Source organism: Rhea americana, unplaced genomic scaffold (assembly GCF_003343005.1).
Source record: "Rhea americana isolate MKP2758 unplaced genomic scaffold, rheAme1 scaffold_502, whole genome shotgun sequence".
NCBI classification, from domain to species: domain Eukaryota; kingdom Metazoa; phylum Chordata; class Aves; order Rheiformes; family Rheidae; genus Rhea; species Rhea americana.
This window is the reverse complement of record NW_028186649.1, coordinates 152947-166428: the sequence shown is the minus strand read 5'-3', so window position 1 is coordinate 166428 and position 13482 is coordinate 152947. Positions and strand designations below refer to the sequence as shown.

General features: G+C 41.8%; 1 protein-coding gene across 1 annotated transcript in view; it reads left to right on the top strand.

Moving 5' to 3' along the window:
* Nucleotides 1–13482, top strand: part of GALNS (galactosamine (N-acetyl)-6-sulfatase) — a 48985-nt gene that overhangs the window by 22153 nt on the left and 13350 nt on the right. Inside the window, exons 12-13 of the mRNA XM_085317761.1 lie at nucleotides 1580–1682; nucleotides 11028–11149. Of these exons, the coding sequence (XP_085173887.1) occupies nucleotides 1580–1682; nucleotides 11028–11149 (225 nt within the window). The remainder of the gene's footprint in view (nucleotides 1–1579; nucleotides 1683–11027; nucleotides 11150–13482) is intronic.

The following is a 13482-nucleotide window of genomic DNA, read 5'->3' as shown; positions in this document are numbered from 1 at the left end:
AAAAAAAAAAAAAAAAACCTTTACAGTGGATTCAGTTGTAGTGTTCTTTTAATTAGAATGAAAAAGAAAAAGGCAGAAAATGAAACCAGTAGTAGCAAAATTTTGCTAATAAGCTGTCCCCATTCAAAAATAGAAAATACTTTACTTTTATTTAAAAAAAACCCAAAGACTAATCCCCATACCTTCAAATCAAAGGGGCACATAATAGCTTGTCAAATAATGAGTGTTTATGGCAAGGAAAAAAGACTGGTGTGTGTCTGGCTGTGGCATGTTTGTTTGGGGCTTTTAATTTTGTTAATGTGGCTAATTTAGATCAGGTTCTGCATTTTGGCGGATCTCTCRAGCTGCCTTGATTTCACAGGCATTTCAGGTGCGCTAAGGATGCAGGACTGGGCCCTGCTGGGAGCAGCCTTTTCCCCTTTGCTCGGGAGCAGTTCCTAATGAGGAAGGACACGAGGCTCATTATGCAAGGAATCTGTAAAGGAGGCTACAATTTTACTCAAAATAGAAAAGATCTTGGGCCATGCTTGTCATTCAGTCCTGGTGATTTTAATCCTAGCGTACATTTACAGACTGTTATTCAAAGTGGCATCGTAGGAGCAAGCAGTTTCTGCCTCGTGGCATCTTTGAATCGAAGACAAAGATGCATACTCTTACAAATAGTGATAAACAACTTTAGTTTCTCATCCTGTCAGCAGCCTGAAACAGCTGGAAAGAGCTAAGTCTGATGCTCTTGCATGATGAGCTCTGCCGACAGATCAATCCTCTCTCCTGCAGATAGTCCATTTCAGAAAGATTCTGGGCTGTTCCCTCAAGAAATGAGAGCACGTTATCAGGGAAACCAAACGGGACCATTGCTGGGATGCCTGGGGGAAGGGTAGTATACGTACAAGGGTACAAACCAGCAGCTGCTCTGGATGGAATAAATTTTTCAAAGGTGTCTTTAATTGAGAGAACTTAGGAGGAAAAAAATAGCATTTTTTAGTTATATCTGTGGATGGTGTATGGAGAGGGTTTAGGGAAAGGAAATTGGTAGGAGTTAAAGCATTTTTGGCTACTGGRCTTTTTTATAGAGAGTTTTTCTGGGGTGGCATTCAGCCTCTGGTGTCCTCCCTGGCCATCCTGCGTGTCTGACAGCAATGGCACATCGCTTGGTGCTGCCTGGCTGCCCTCCGCCGGAAAGGGGGACTAAGCATCACGGATTCGGTGAATCCCTGTTTCTGTCTCCCTTGCTCACACGCACGTGCGCGCCGCTTCTGAGACATTTGGTGTTTAAATCAGCACGCTCTATAGGAAATAACAGGGTCTGATAGTTCAAGGATTAACAATCACTGGCAGCCAAGCTGTATAACGTTTCRTTCTCACGCAATGTGAGCTCTCAACTTGATGAACACTTTAAAAAACGTTAATTGAAAACCTTGCAGTGGCGACTATTAGAAAGCAGCCTGTTTCTGACTGATAGCTGAATCGAAAGTCAGACGCCGTTAAAGCGTTTGGCTCCCTTATCAGCGAGGCTGCCCGGGCCCGGCGCGTTTGCAGCTCTCATGCAGCTGTGCTCTCCCCTCTGCATCCTTTTCAGGCCCATATTCTATTACCGTGGCAACGAGATGATGGCAGTGAGAGTTGGACTGTACAAGGCTCACTACTGGACCTGGAGCAACTCCTGGGAGGAGTACAACAAGGTAACAGACACGGACCTGCTCCCTCCTTTCCCTCGCTCTCCCCTTCCCCAGCCGCTTTCCTGTGCAGAAATGGCCCTTTAAGGAGAAAGAAGGAAAATGAGCAAAATCTTTCTGAATTGTCCTGAGTGGTGCTACCTTTCAACAGTGCTCCTTAGCCCTTAATATTAAGCTCCTTTCCCTGGTGAATTATGGGCATTCTTGTCCTTCCCATACTAGATTTAGAATTTGGTACCAGGTTGTTCATATATGTCCCAATATACAGTACAAAAAAATCTGATGCCCTTSGCTATTTAAATGGAGTAAGGTGGTGTGTTTTTTTTTCTTTTTTTTTTTTTCCTGAAAAGGAAAAGGAAGGCTGTAGGAACTGTACAGTGGAAAAACCAGCTCTTACTGAAAATAGTAGAGTGCATATGTTTAATCTATTACCAGCACTTTTGCAAGCTCACATCTCTCTAACATTATTTTACATTTTATTTGCCAAATAGGCCCTGCTTTTGTAATTTCCTGGCTTATCCTCTCACAATTAGRAGTTAAGCACTGTTATTTTTCTTCTTTTGTATCTTTCTTGCCTCAAACTTGGGTACTAAACTCTGAGCCATTTCTTGAATGGCACRTTCACACATGTGCCTTGCTGATTATACGTTTAGACATGAAGTAAATGTATTATGGCACAGCTCTCAGCAATTTTGACAGCAGGCTGTTTTGGGGGAGGGATTGTTTGTATGCTTTTTTTTAAATATATATATATTTAGCTTATGGTAGGTCCTCAAGGCATCACAGGTGCAGAAATAAGTGCTGATGACATTTGTGGATGTAAAAGTGCATAGTTGCTTTGGTGGGGATGTCTTGGGAGTAGAAGGAAACGTCAGCTCCAAGGGAGCCATTTAGTTTCAGGGCTGTGAATGTGTGTTTGTCTTTTTAAGGCTGTAAGGCTCAAGGAGTCAAAGTTTCTGTTTTACACAGAGTAAGAAGGAAAGGAAAGTTGGCTCCAAAAATGCATTGCACGCTTTGTGTCAATGTTAATATTCCACAGCTAAAATGAGATAATATATTTGTCTATGTTAGTGTGTGCATAAAGCCCATATATCACACATGACGCTGTGGAGGATTTTYCCTGTGTGACCCACTCGGAGGTTGTATGTGCATGTGTATAGACATATGAATGTGCTCAGATGCATGCTTTTTCCATGTGTGTGGAAGATAATGTCACAYGCAAATAATTGCTCTGCATTGTAATATAAGCACATACACTTACTTACATGCCTCGTTTGAAAATAAATAAATGTCTACATTGATCTAAGGCTATTTGTACATGTCTGAGTATGTGTGTAGCTGTGATAATGGAGACTAGTTACTCATTTCAAAGGCTATCCTATTGTGAGCAGTGGCAGTTGTGCAATTAAGGATTATTTATTTCTTTCTGAGTCTTTGTTTAACTACTGTCTGATAAAAGTCAGCAATTATACTGTACATCAGAGAGATGATTAAAAATTCACTTGCTTTCCTGCAGCTTGTATCACATGTGGTTGATGTGGGTAAAATTGGAGCACATTAGTGGACAGACTAGCCATTAACAACATGCAGAGGAAGCTGAGGCTGAAATTTGTTCCAATTCTCCCCATGTCCTCAAGCCATTAATTACAAGCCTTGCAAGTTTAAAAATAGAAGTAAATCAGGATGCAGAACAGTTCTACAGTTCTGAGTCTTGTTTTAGAAGTTTYGTAATCTCACCTTATGATGCAGTTGCCTCTTTCGGTGACTGGTGTCCTCAGCTGTATTGATACTGGACTAGAGTTATTCTACCGGAATCAAAGGGGCCAATTTGTTTGCTAATTTCATTTGAAAGGACATTTAAATGCATGCACGTATGTGGCGTTAGAAATTCCGACTGTTGGCAGATTTGCTGTTTGATAAGTTTGATTTACCATCCTAGTAGAACTTTAGCTAATAAGGCCTTGTGTAACTGTAGGATCTTCAGTTATTACCTCAYTATCTGAGTCCAGTGTGGCATTTTATTAGACTTTTAAATGTGAATCTGGGGGTCTAAACTCAGACCTGGGATAAACAGGTGTATCAGCTTGGTATRTCATCCACTTGAATGAGATTTGAACTTGGCCAGATGTGTCAAAACAGCTGTCTGAGATTTTTTTAAGAGCCTTCTTTTATGGATAATTGAGTATCTTGTTATTTTTATAGATTTAGTGCACATTTTAGCCAACCTCTTTTTACTTTCAGAATTCCCTTATTAATTGACAGTGTAGGAAATAAATAAATAAAATAAAATAAAAACCTGCACTGTTTTTAATCCATGTTTATCTGATTYTGTTTGACTTTTAGACATGACAATACTACTATAGCAGCCAGAATCACATTTTTATGTAGAGTTGGAAAGTGTGAAATTGTTACACGCGCACACGCATGTTGATTTAAGACTACCAGGSCTTTCAGGATTAACTAGAAACAATTTGTGCAACTTTAGCCTCTAACCTGGAAAGCTATTTGCTTGAATACAATGTAAGTTTGTTAAGTATGTATGTAGAAATATATAGTATAAGTGTGTGTGTGTATGTATATAAAGTATAYATATAGAAATAACGTGCCAGAGAGAAGAAGCTAAAATCAGCAGCTATGTGGATTGCCAGGTTGTAGGTGGATGCAGACCATTTGGAAGTATATGTATTTCTGCTGTGGCTGCATTTAATTCACCTAATTCACTGTAAGACTGCCTTACCAAGGATTGTAGGACATCATCTACTAATTTTAGCAATTTTAAGATCAAGATTGGATGTATTTTGCTCATTTAGACAAATCATTTTGGACCAGTTGTGTCCTTCACTGTTCAGGAAGTAAGACTAGAGGACCACAGCTCTGCCTTGGCCTCAAAATTTAAAACTGCACCCRGGTAACATTTAGTGATATAACTGTGCTTTACTAAGCAAGGGGCAGAAGGGCTTATGCTACAGGAAAAGTGATAACTAAGGAGAAACCTGGGGAGCTCCCTCTCCTGTATAGCTTAAAACACATAGGTGGTCTTCTGCAAGTCTCCTGCAAATTGCTTTTCTTGTTGCCCTCCTCATCCATCGTTTTAGCCTGTAGATAATGCTTGCTTATCACYAAATTTGGCCTGGGTTATGAAATGCATGAAAAATAATGCATGAAAACTTGGCATATCATATGCTACTGTTTTATTGCTACTGAATTTTTACTAGAAGGTCTCAATTGTAAACATCAAGTCTCAGGGAAAAGTAGAGGTGGTTTTCACCACCTTCTCCTTAAAGGGCATTATGAACTTCTATAACCTTCCTCTTTAGRAGGCTGCATCCAAGGAAAACTGTGTTGTTGCTAGAGTCAAACTTCTGCCAGGGCAGTAAGGAATTGAGCATTCCTGTACCACGCATCTGTGGTCTCTGGTCTGGGGAAGACCGGTGAGGGTAACTTCTAAGCCTGCAGGAAGGGGGACAAGCACGTGGAACAGGGCTGGGTTGAATGCAAGGACTTTGCTCCTTCTGTTACAATACTTGTMTGTACTCCTACAAGTTACGTGGCTCTGTGGTGCCTACATTACCTTATATTGCCAAAGGCAGCCCTGGGAGCAGGCTGAGCGCCCTTCTCCCTGGCAGTCTCTTGGTGGCCACCTCAGTAATGCTGAGTGCACAGTTGCCCAGAAGGCTTGACTTTTGTAAGTGGAAGCAGAGGAAAAGGACAGGGGTGACTCAGGAAAAGGAGGTCCCCTACTCACTAGCCTAAAGAAGTATTTCCACTGTAGGCAAGTTTTCCATTCCTAAAATATGAACACCCAGAGTTTGTACTGTTATGAGTTCTTTTGTCCAGCTGATTGACAGGAGATGTACGTTTGATCTTCCTTATTTGGAAGAAGAGGCCTGAAAGGGGAAAAAGATGGGTATTCTCTGTGGATTTACTTGAGTCCTGCAGAAATTTCCTAATTTAATGCTGTGTAGAGGAGGAAGGAGCATGAGCTAGCAGGAGAAATGAARTCTTCCCTCTGCCTGCCCCAGAGATTATCCAGCAGAGAATAGTTCTTGTGCCMTCCATGAGCAGTGGTGCAAGGAAAAAAAATTTAATGTGGAAAAGTCCTTTGGTTTGCTGGAGAATGGCTGATAGCATCAAGCTTTCTGTTGTCAGCTTAATATCCTGTTAGTAGTCTTCAGTGATTTTTCATAAAGGCTACTGTGTCTTTAAAAGATTTGTGTATATGTCTATTGTTTTAATGTAAAATGCCAACGGGGTTGTGTGCGCTGCAGTCTGTTCTGATTGCCCTTCTCGTCAACATGAAGGAATCGATAAAGCCTTTTCTGCAAGGGGGATGTGAAGTCAAGTAGAACCTCACAAATAATGACATTTGATTGTGGTCCTCTGAGCATATGAGCTAGCCATTGATCGCTTCTGCTTGAGAGCCAGTGGAGACTTTCTGATTTGCCCATCTTTTGTGGTCTCTTCCAGGCAGTTAACACTTAGAAGCAATTTTTGTTCAACAGGGTTGAAACCGGCAGTCACACTTTCAGGTGTCTGGTTGTTCTGAGCTCCAGTTTGGGAGGCTTTTGCTGGGAATTTCTAGGAGAGTGCGAATTACCACTTACCAGTGCTGTGGCAAGAAACAACATTCCTGGCTTTAATTAGCCAGTATTCTTTTCCTCTCTCCTGCTTTCCAATGTTAATACAGTTTTGTTGTTGCTCTGGGTTTTGTGTGCTGGAATGAGGAAACATGACCAGGAGACAGAGCCCAGATTCGCTGCGCCACTATCAGAATGCACAGTTGCCTGTCAAGTTAGACTGATCTGGGACAGCGCCAGGGTGACGAACTGCCAAAGGGCTTACATTAACGCGAGTGGTGATTCCATTGCTTGGCGAAGAGCCCAAACTGGCAACCGGCTGTATTTGTCTCATGTCTATATTGACATAGCATCTGTGGTCTATTTGCTCTGGAAATTAAAGCATAAGCTGTGCAACCAATAGCCACTAGATATTACAAAGGCAGAAAGAACAATCCAGGTTGCACAGTTGCTGGGGAGAAGGGTGGATAGGTATGTTCCCTGAAAGGTCTACCTGATGTGCAGGATTTTTTTTTAAGCAAACAGGTTTGTGCAGTGGTACAAAACACTATGCCTGTGTGGGAGACCTAGTGCATGAGCTGAGATATTTCTGTTTGCCATCTGATAGTCTTYTATTGCCTCTCTTAGGAGGCACAAAGCTGACTTGTGCCATAGGTAGGATCTTCTGATTTAGCTTTCATGCTTTTACAATTGAGAAAAGATCCAAGAATTTTCCTAAACCAAGGCAGTGACCTTTCTGCTTTGTTTGATTGGTGTTACCTGCAGACATGCATATTACCTTTGGTAGTGTGCAGAGTAAAATATCAGGGCTGTGCTTTTAACTGGCTATTGATCTTCCTCCTGCTGTTGTTAAGAGTGTCAAAGAAATAGTTTTAAGGAAGTAAGAGCAGATGAAGTGGTGGTTGATTTGGGTTATGTTATCCTGATGGATAGGGCAAGCATACCTACCTCTTTGCTCTTCTTCCACCTAGCATAACTTTATTTTTTGAGCAAAGCTGCCGCCTGGAACGCCTGCTGGAAGTGCCAGAGAGCTGAGCTGCTTCTTGTCAGTGTAAATCAGCAGAGCTCCGCTGCTGCCCATGGAACTATGTTGCTTTTGCTCCAGCAGAGAATTTGGCACATTTCTATTTACTGTTAAACCATGCAGTGTTCAYGTGGCTCTATGGGCCATGTTGTCAGATAGTGCTTTTAAAAGAAAAAMCATTTTTTTTATTGAAGAGCAGGAAATGATCCAAAATGGTGACACAATTTAAAATTCCCTTCTGGTGGCCTTCATCGGTAGAGGTACCTGGAAGGAGCACTCTCCTCCTTTACCAGTCCGGTTGTGTTTCAGCCTGTACAAGAGAGCAGAGCTACTTTCCGTTCTTCCCTGCCAGAGGGCAGTTTCTTCTCTCCCGTCAAAGACATATATAGGGAGTTTTGGCATGTCCCTCTGCCCCAACTCCCAGCAGCAAGCATGACCAAATTTGCATGCTTTCCAGGCAACTGGAGCCATTGTCCCAGTGTTCCAAAGTGTGGATCGTCTTGTCTTTAAATGCTTCTCAAATCTCAAGCAAATTTTATTTTGTAATAGTTTTGCTCCAGAGAAAAAAAGCAATCCAGACTAGATGATCCTAGATTTTTGATTTATTGGTGTAGCTAATTTTCTCTTTCCCTCTTGAGAACTGAAAATAGCTTTGAGTTACAAAACAGAGTGAGATAGAGCTTAGGGACAAGTTAAATTTTATTTTCCATCAAATGTAAACTATTTTACTGAGTCAAACTGAGCAGCACTGACCACTGTCATCATACCTATCAGTTTTCAGTCGAGAAGAGGCACATGCACATACACATTTTAATTAGAAAAAGTTAGATTTGCTGCACTGTGGCATGATCAGAGTTTCCTCTCCTGGACGTGTGAGCTGTTTCTGGAGAGCTTTTGCGGCACCGTGAGAGTCCTTTTTCCCCCCATCCTTCTTTCAGTACAGTGGCTACCTCTGTGACCGCTCGCTCTCCTGTGAGCTGGGTGCTGAGAAGTGGTGAATCAYGTTAAGGTTCTTCAACACATGACTTGACATGCGTGTGTGCAATGAGTAAATCTCCCCCCGTGATCCGACGCATGCGAGTGAATTCTGGAAGTGACTGCGAGTTTATGACGGGCAGGCTTCGGAAAGCCCGGGTCTGGCTGACTCGGCTCACGGACTATCTGGTTTTCCACAAGCTTCATGCGCTTTAGTCCTTGTTTGTTCATTTGCTGCCAGGCAGCCCAGCTCCACACCAGGTTTGCTCATTCTTGCTTCTTGATTGAGCTTAACCTCTATAATTTCAGGAAGCAAGTAAAACCATTTTTCTCTAAAAACAAGAGTCTTAAGTGACTGTACTTAGTTCTGTATCTATTACCTTCTTACTTGCTTTCTACTGGCTCATTTCATTAGCTTTTACTTGGGTTCTCGCTCTCCCCATTACAGTTTTATGCCATGCTCATTTCCATGAACTACAAGAGAATGCTCTAGTTGTTTCTACAGTATTTTAATTGTTATTGTGCTGGACAGGGCCTTAATGACAGATGTGAGGATATGATTTCAGCACATATGTTTTGCTCGTTTGTTGATGATGAAGTAGAAAATATATTAAGCTGTCTCTGCAGGTTGAATATTGGTGGTCACATAGTACATCAAAATAATAATAGTTGTATTTGTGGAGATAAAGTTGAAAAGCCTTAGAAATTTACCTGGTGGTTTCAGCCACATTTTAAGAGTATTATTTATTAAGGTCATGAAACAGTATGTTTGAAAATTGTGGGGTTTTTTTTTTCCCCTCCCTAGACTGCTTTTGAAGAGGGCATTGACTGTTTAGATTAGAAAGACAGGTACCTTTTGGCTAGTGGCATGAGGCAAGGTTGTCAAGGCACTTTCTTGGGAACCTTTGGGACGTAACCTAGACTATGTTCTGGAGTCTCTGCTACAAGGATTTTACAAAAAGCAAAAGATAAATTGTAAACAGAGGAATGTATAAACGAATGCCCACGAGACTAAAATCTTCTTTCACACTAAAGCATTTGCAGCAGAAGAGTATTGTACCAATTAGAAGGCTCTTAATTAAATAGCTTGTTTGATTTGCATCCAAATTATAATTTGGATGTTATGTCAGCTTTGATACCTTTTCATTAACTGTTCCTTTTGAAAAAAAAAATCTATTTTTCACTCTGTGTTTCAGAGGTCTGTGGCATCAGAAGGTGGAAAGGTCAATCATTTTTGTATCCATTTAAAGTCCATTATTGGTAGGCCACTACAACCTATCAAGCAACTCTCTTATTTTTCCAGTCAGTGATTCAGGAATCTATAGCTCTGTGCAGATAAATGGGATTTCATGGGCTTCTAACCTTCTTGCTTTATTGAAAAGCAGCATATTAACTGCTCCACTGACAAGCTGTCCATTAAAAACACAGGATATTTTTAGAAAATTGTTTGCCAATCAAATCCAACCAACATCTGTAGAGAGCTTTTCAGTATGTTTGTTTTTTAAGCAAATCCTACAGCTGCTTTCCCACCTCCACTTAAATATTCCTATTTACCTTCTCTCCATGTCTCTGTCCATGTCTCAGCGCATTTTGAGGTATTGTAAGTAGCACGGCAGGTTAGCTGGAATTGTAAAACCTCAGTTTTACAAGTCCATTAGGTAGTAGTCCTTGCTACTCGATGGGGCCCCCTGCTTTATTTCCTCTTCAGTGAAATTAGCACTTTAAGTCTCTTGCTGTTCCCAGGGCTAAGTGGGTTCCCTTAGCCCGCAAGACAGCAGGCCGGGCTCTAGGCTGTTAGCGAGTTTGACATCTGGCTAACAATTGGCTGGAGTTTGGGAGACGCACAACCTGGCGCGGCGTGCAAAGGCACAGATGCAGCGAGCTCGCTGCTCCGGACTGCTGAGCAGACGGCCCTGTCTGTCCCTCGGGTGGCCGCTGAGCTCTTTAACCCATTGCTGCTGGCAAATGGAGTGTCTCTGTACTTCTGGCCTTCCCACCCACTACTGCTGCCAGGGAAATCCTGACTTCTGACCCYGTAGACTTGAGTGTTAGTCACAGGAACGTTTCCAGGCCTGACACAGTTCTTCCAGCCCAGCTGTCATTCGCAGGTGAGTGCCTTGATACCAGCTTCCTGAGAAGCTGTAAGTTGAATAAATAAATGCACCTGTTTTCTTTTTAAAATTAACCATATTTGCTTCTTTCTTCAGTGAAATAGGTCCTTTAGGTCTGATGTCAGATGCTGAGCATGCAGAGCTTCTGGGAGGCTAATGGGTGCCTGCTGTGGCCTCGCAAGATTATGTCCTGCAGTTTTGCTGGATGATTCCCTGTGACTGCTGCTTTTAGAACAGAGTTGCCAAGTGATCAGAACCTCTCTGCACGTTTCTGAGCCATAGAAGGCAGAGAAGATACTTTCCACAGGCAGAATTCCTATGATTAAATGGTTTCATCTCTTTCTTTTGTTTGGCATTTCATTTTAATGAATATTTTATAGAGATTATTTTTTTATGAGGCAAAAATGTAAGGCCTGCTTCAGCTTTTTTGCTAGTGCAATAGCAACCTTGTCACCTTATTTTACCCCATCAGATCAGAATCTGTTTTGCAGACTAAAGCAAATTCCCTGGTTTTAGACTAATTCTGTACTTTGTGGATATATTTGGCAGCACTGGAGAAAGTTAACCTGTTTCGATTAACAACAAGATGCTGAAGATCAAGTGGCGTCAGCCAGAATTCTCTCTCCTTTACCCTTGGTGACCTGTTTCCTCCTCTCTAATGCAGGGCATCGATTTCTGTCCTGGGCAGAATGTCTCTGGAGTGACAACACATATGCAAGAGGAGCACACGACTCTGCCGCTGCTCTTCCACTTGGGAAGAGACCCTGGAGAAAAGTATCCATTAAGGTGAGCCAGTTGATAATAAGGAAGTGAAAATTCTTGTCACTGTCAGTGTTTTTGTGTTCAGAGGACCTGAGGAGCAAAGCTGCAGGGTAGAGAGAAGTTTTGCATGCCTCTGTTTGCCTGGCTTTAACATCCAGGCTTGTTCAGACCATTTTTATCGTTCTTTGGCAGCAGATGTTGTTGCTCCGCTAACTTCACTTTCCTAATCGTCTTTTTTTTATTGCTTTCATTCAACTGTTGCTGTGTAAGAAGAAAATAGGCTGCTTTCAGTGATTAGGGGCAGTGTAATGAAGTAGCATTTATAAGATTTGCATTTCGCTGTGTTCCTTCATCACAACATCTCTGCTGATGGCCGCAATGATAATTATCTACATAACCTGGCAAATAGCTTTAAAAAGTGGTAGTCACTGAAACAAATGAGTGATTAGCACATGTGACTGCATGGAGTAATACAGTCATTTCTAACAAGTAAGTGGGGTAATGATAATATCAGCATGGACGTCACAGTAACGTGGTGATACCAGAGGCATGTGAGTGTATGCTTTATATAATTCACTTGCCTTGGTAGCTGTTTATTGCAGTCTTTTGAAAGCTGTCTCAGGAAGCCATAGTTGGTGAGAGACGCAAAGAAGGAACAAACCTTGGTTTTCGAATGGTCAGGCCAGATGGATGCCCACCAGTCTCTGGTTGTACTCATCAGTCCAGTGATTCTTATCCTTGTGTCCAGCAACCCCTGAGAGAGAGGGCAAAATGCTCACTTTCRCTTTTCTGGACAGGATTAAGTTTTGGGCAGCTTTAGAGTGAAGAAATAGTGACAGTGAGAGTGTGCGTTGGAGGTAGTCTGCTGCAATTCTCTGTGTGTTTTGAAGGGTAGGGAGGAAATACCTTTAGTGATTTTTGCATACTCTGTGGCACTTTTTGTCTGTGCTACATTGGAATCTGCAGAAGGCAGATGTGGTAGCCTTCCAATTCCCTAGCACCCGCTAAAGGAGCTTCTCCAGAGAGTCTTTAGCAAGAGGACTTTCTGCTCAGGCCTATTCCCTCCTTGGACTATCCTGGCTGTCTGAATCCATTTTTCTATAAGTCTACTATTGTAATCTTTATCTCAAGCACACACCATGCCCTGGGAGATTTCTGTAAGGATTTACATAGCCATCAGCCAGCACAATCCACATATTAACTTACTACCTCCAAAAAGGCTCTCAAGGTGTCCTCACCTTCCGYCCCTCTTCCTTCTAGTGACTGAGATTTATTCTTAGGCAGAACTAGACATGGGTTGGGGCGTCCAACCTCATCCCTCGCATGGGACTTTGACTCGCAGAATATGAAAGTAAATAGAAAGGAAACTAGCAGTACTATGACCRCCTGCACAGAAATGTTTTTGTACGGTGGCTTTAGCCAGAGAGATGTTTTTTGAGCTGACAGGACTGCAATTACTCAACTCTTTTAAATAATTGAGTGGGAACACTCACTCCGTTATTTTCAAAAGAACTGAGCATGTACTGTCTGCTAAGTGTTTTCACTAGAGAGAAAGGGAGGGAAAATATTTCCCCTTCTCTCTCATGTAACAGATGAGCACTYGAAAGGTGTGTTACACAGTGTATAAAGCTCTTCAGAAGCCCAACACGTTAGCTCTCCCCTTATATTRCATTTCTGCACTAATGAATAAAGCAAATCTGCAGCTCCTGTGTTTTAAATTCAGCTCAGTGAAACTACACTAGTGGGCTGGGATTCCAGATGAGACTATGCCCTGTCCAGTTYAACAGCTATTTTATCTTAGGAAGATGAGTGGGTGGAAGTGGCCTCTGTCCAAAAATCAAATGGTTTGGTATTGTTAAGTGAACTGCAGTTTGCGTATCATTTTTGTTTTCTCTGAATTTGAGGGAGAGGAGACTTTCTGTAAGAGGTGTTTGCAGGACAGCTGCTTCCCTATTATTTAGATGTTCCTTACAGCCACCATGGCTTGAGTATTGAAATAACTTCCAATATTACCTCTGCAATCATTTTGCATACGGTTCCATTGATTTTTGGATACTCACAAGCTGTTGCTTTGATTGAATTTTATGGAAAGATTATGACGTGATTATAGAAAGCTGTAACGTTGTTTAATATGCAGACCCTAATAGAAAGCCTCTTCTTTTTAGCAAATGAATCTTCCTTTCTGAGCATGTTATGTTGCTATTGTCTTCTCTGTGGTCACAATGGAAAACTCATGGGAAGTGGGTCTCCTATATCCAACGTGGTAATTAAATTATCCTCATTTGTGGGGCTGTTACTGTTGTGTATTTTTATTTAGCCTAATTATCCCCCTTGGCAGACAGCCTGTTGGAAGTCCC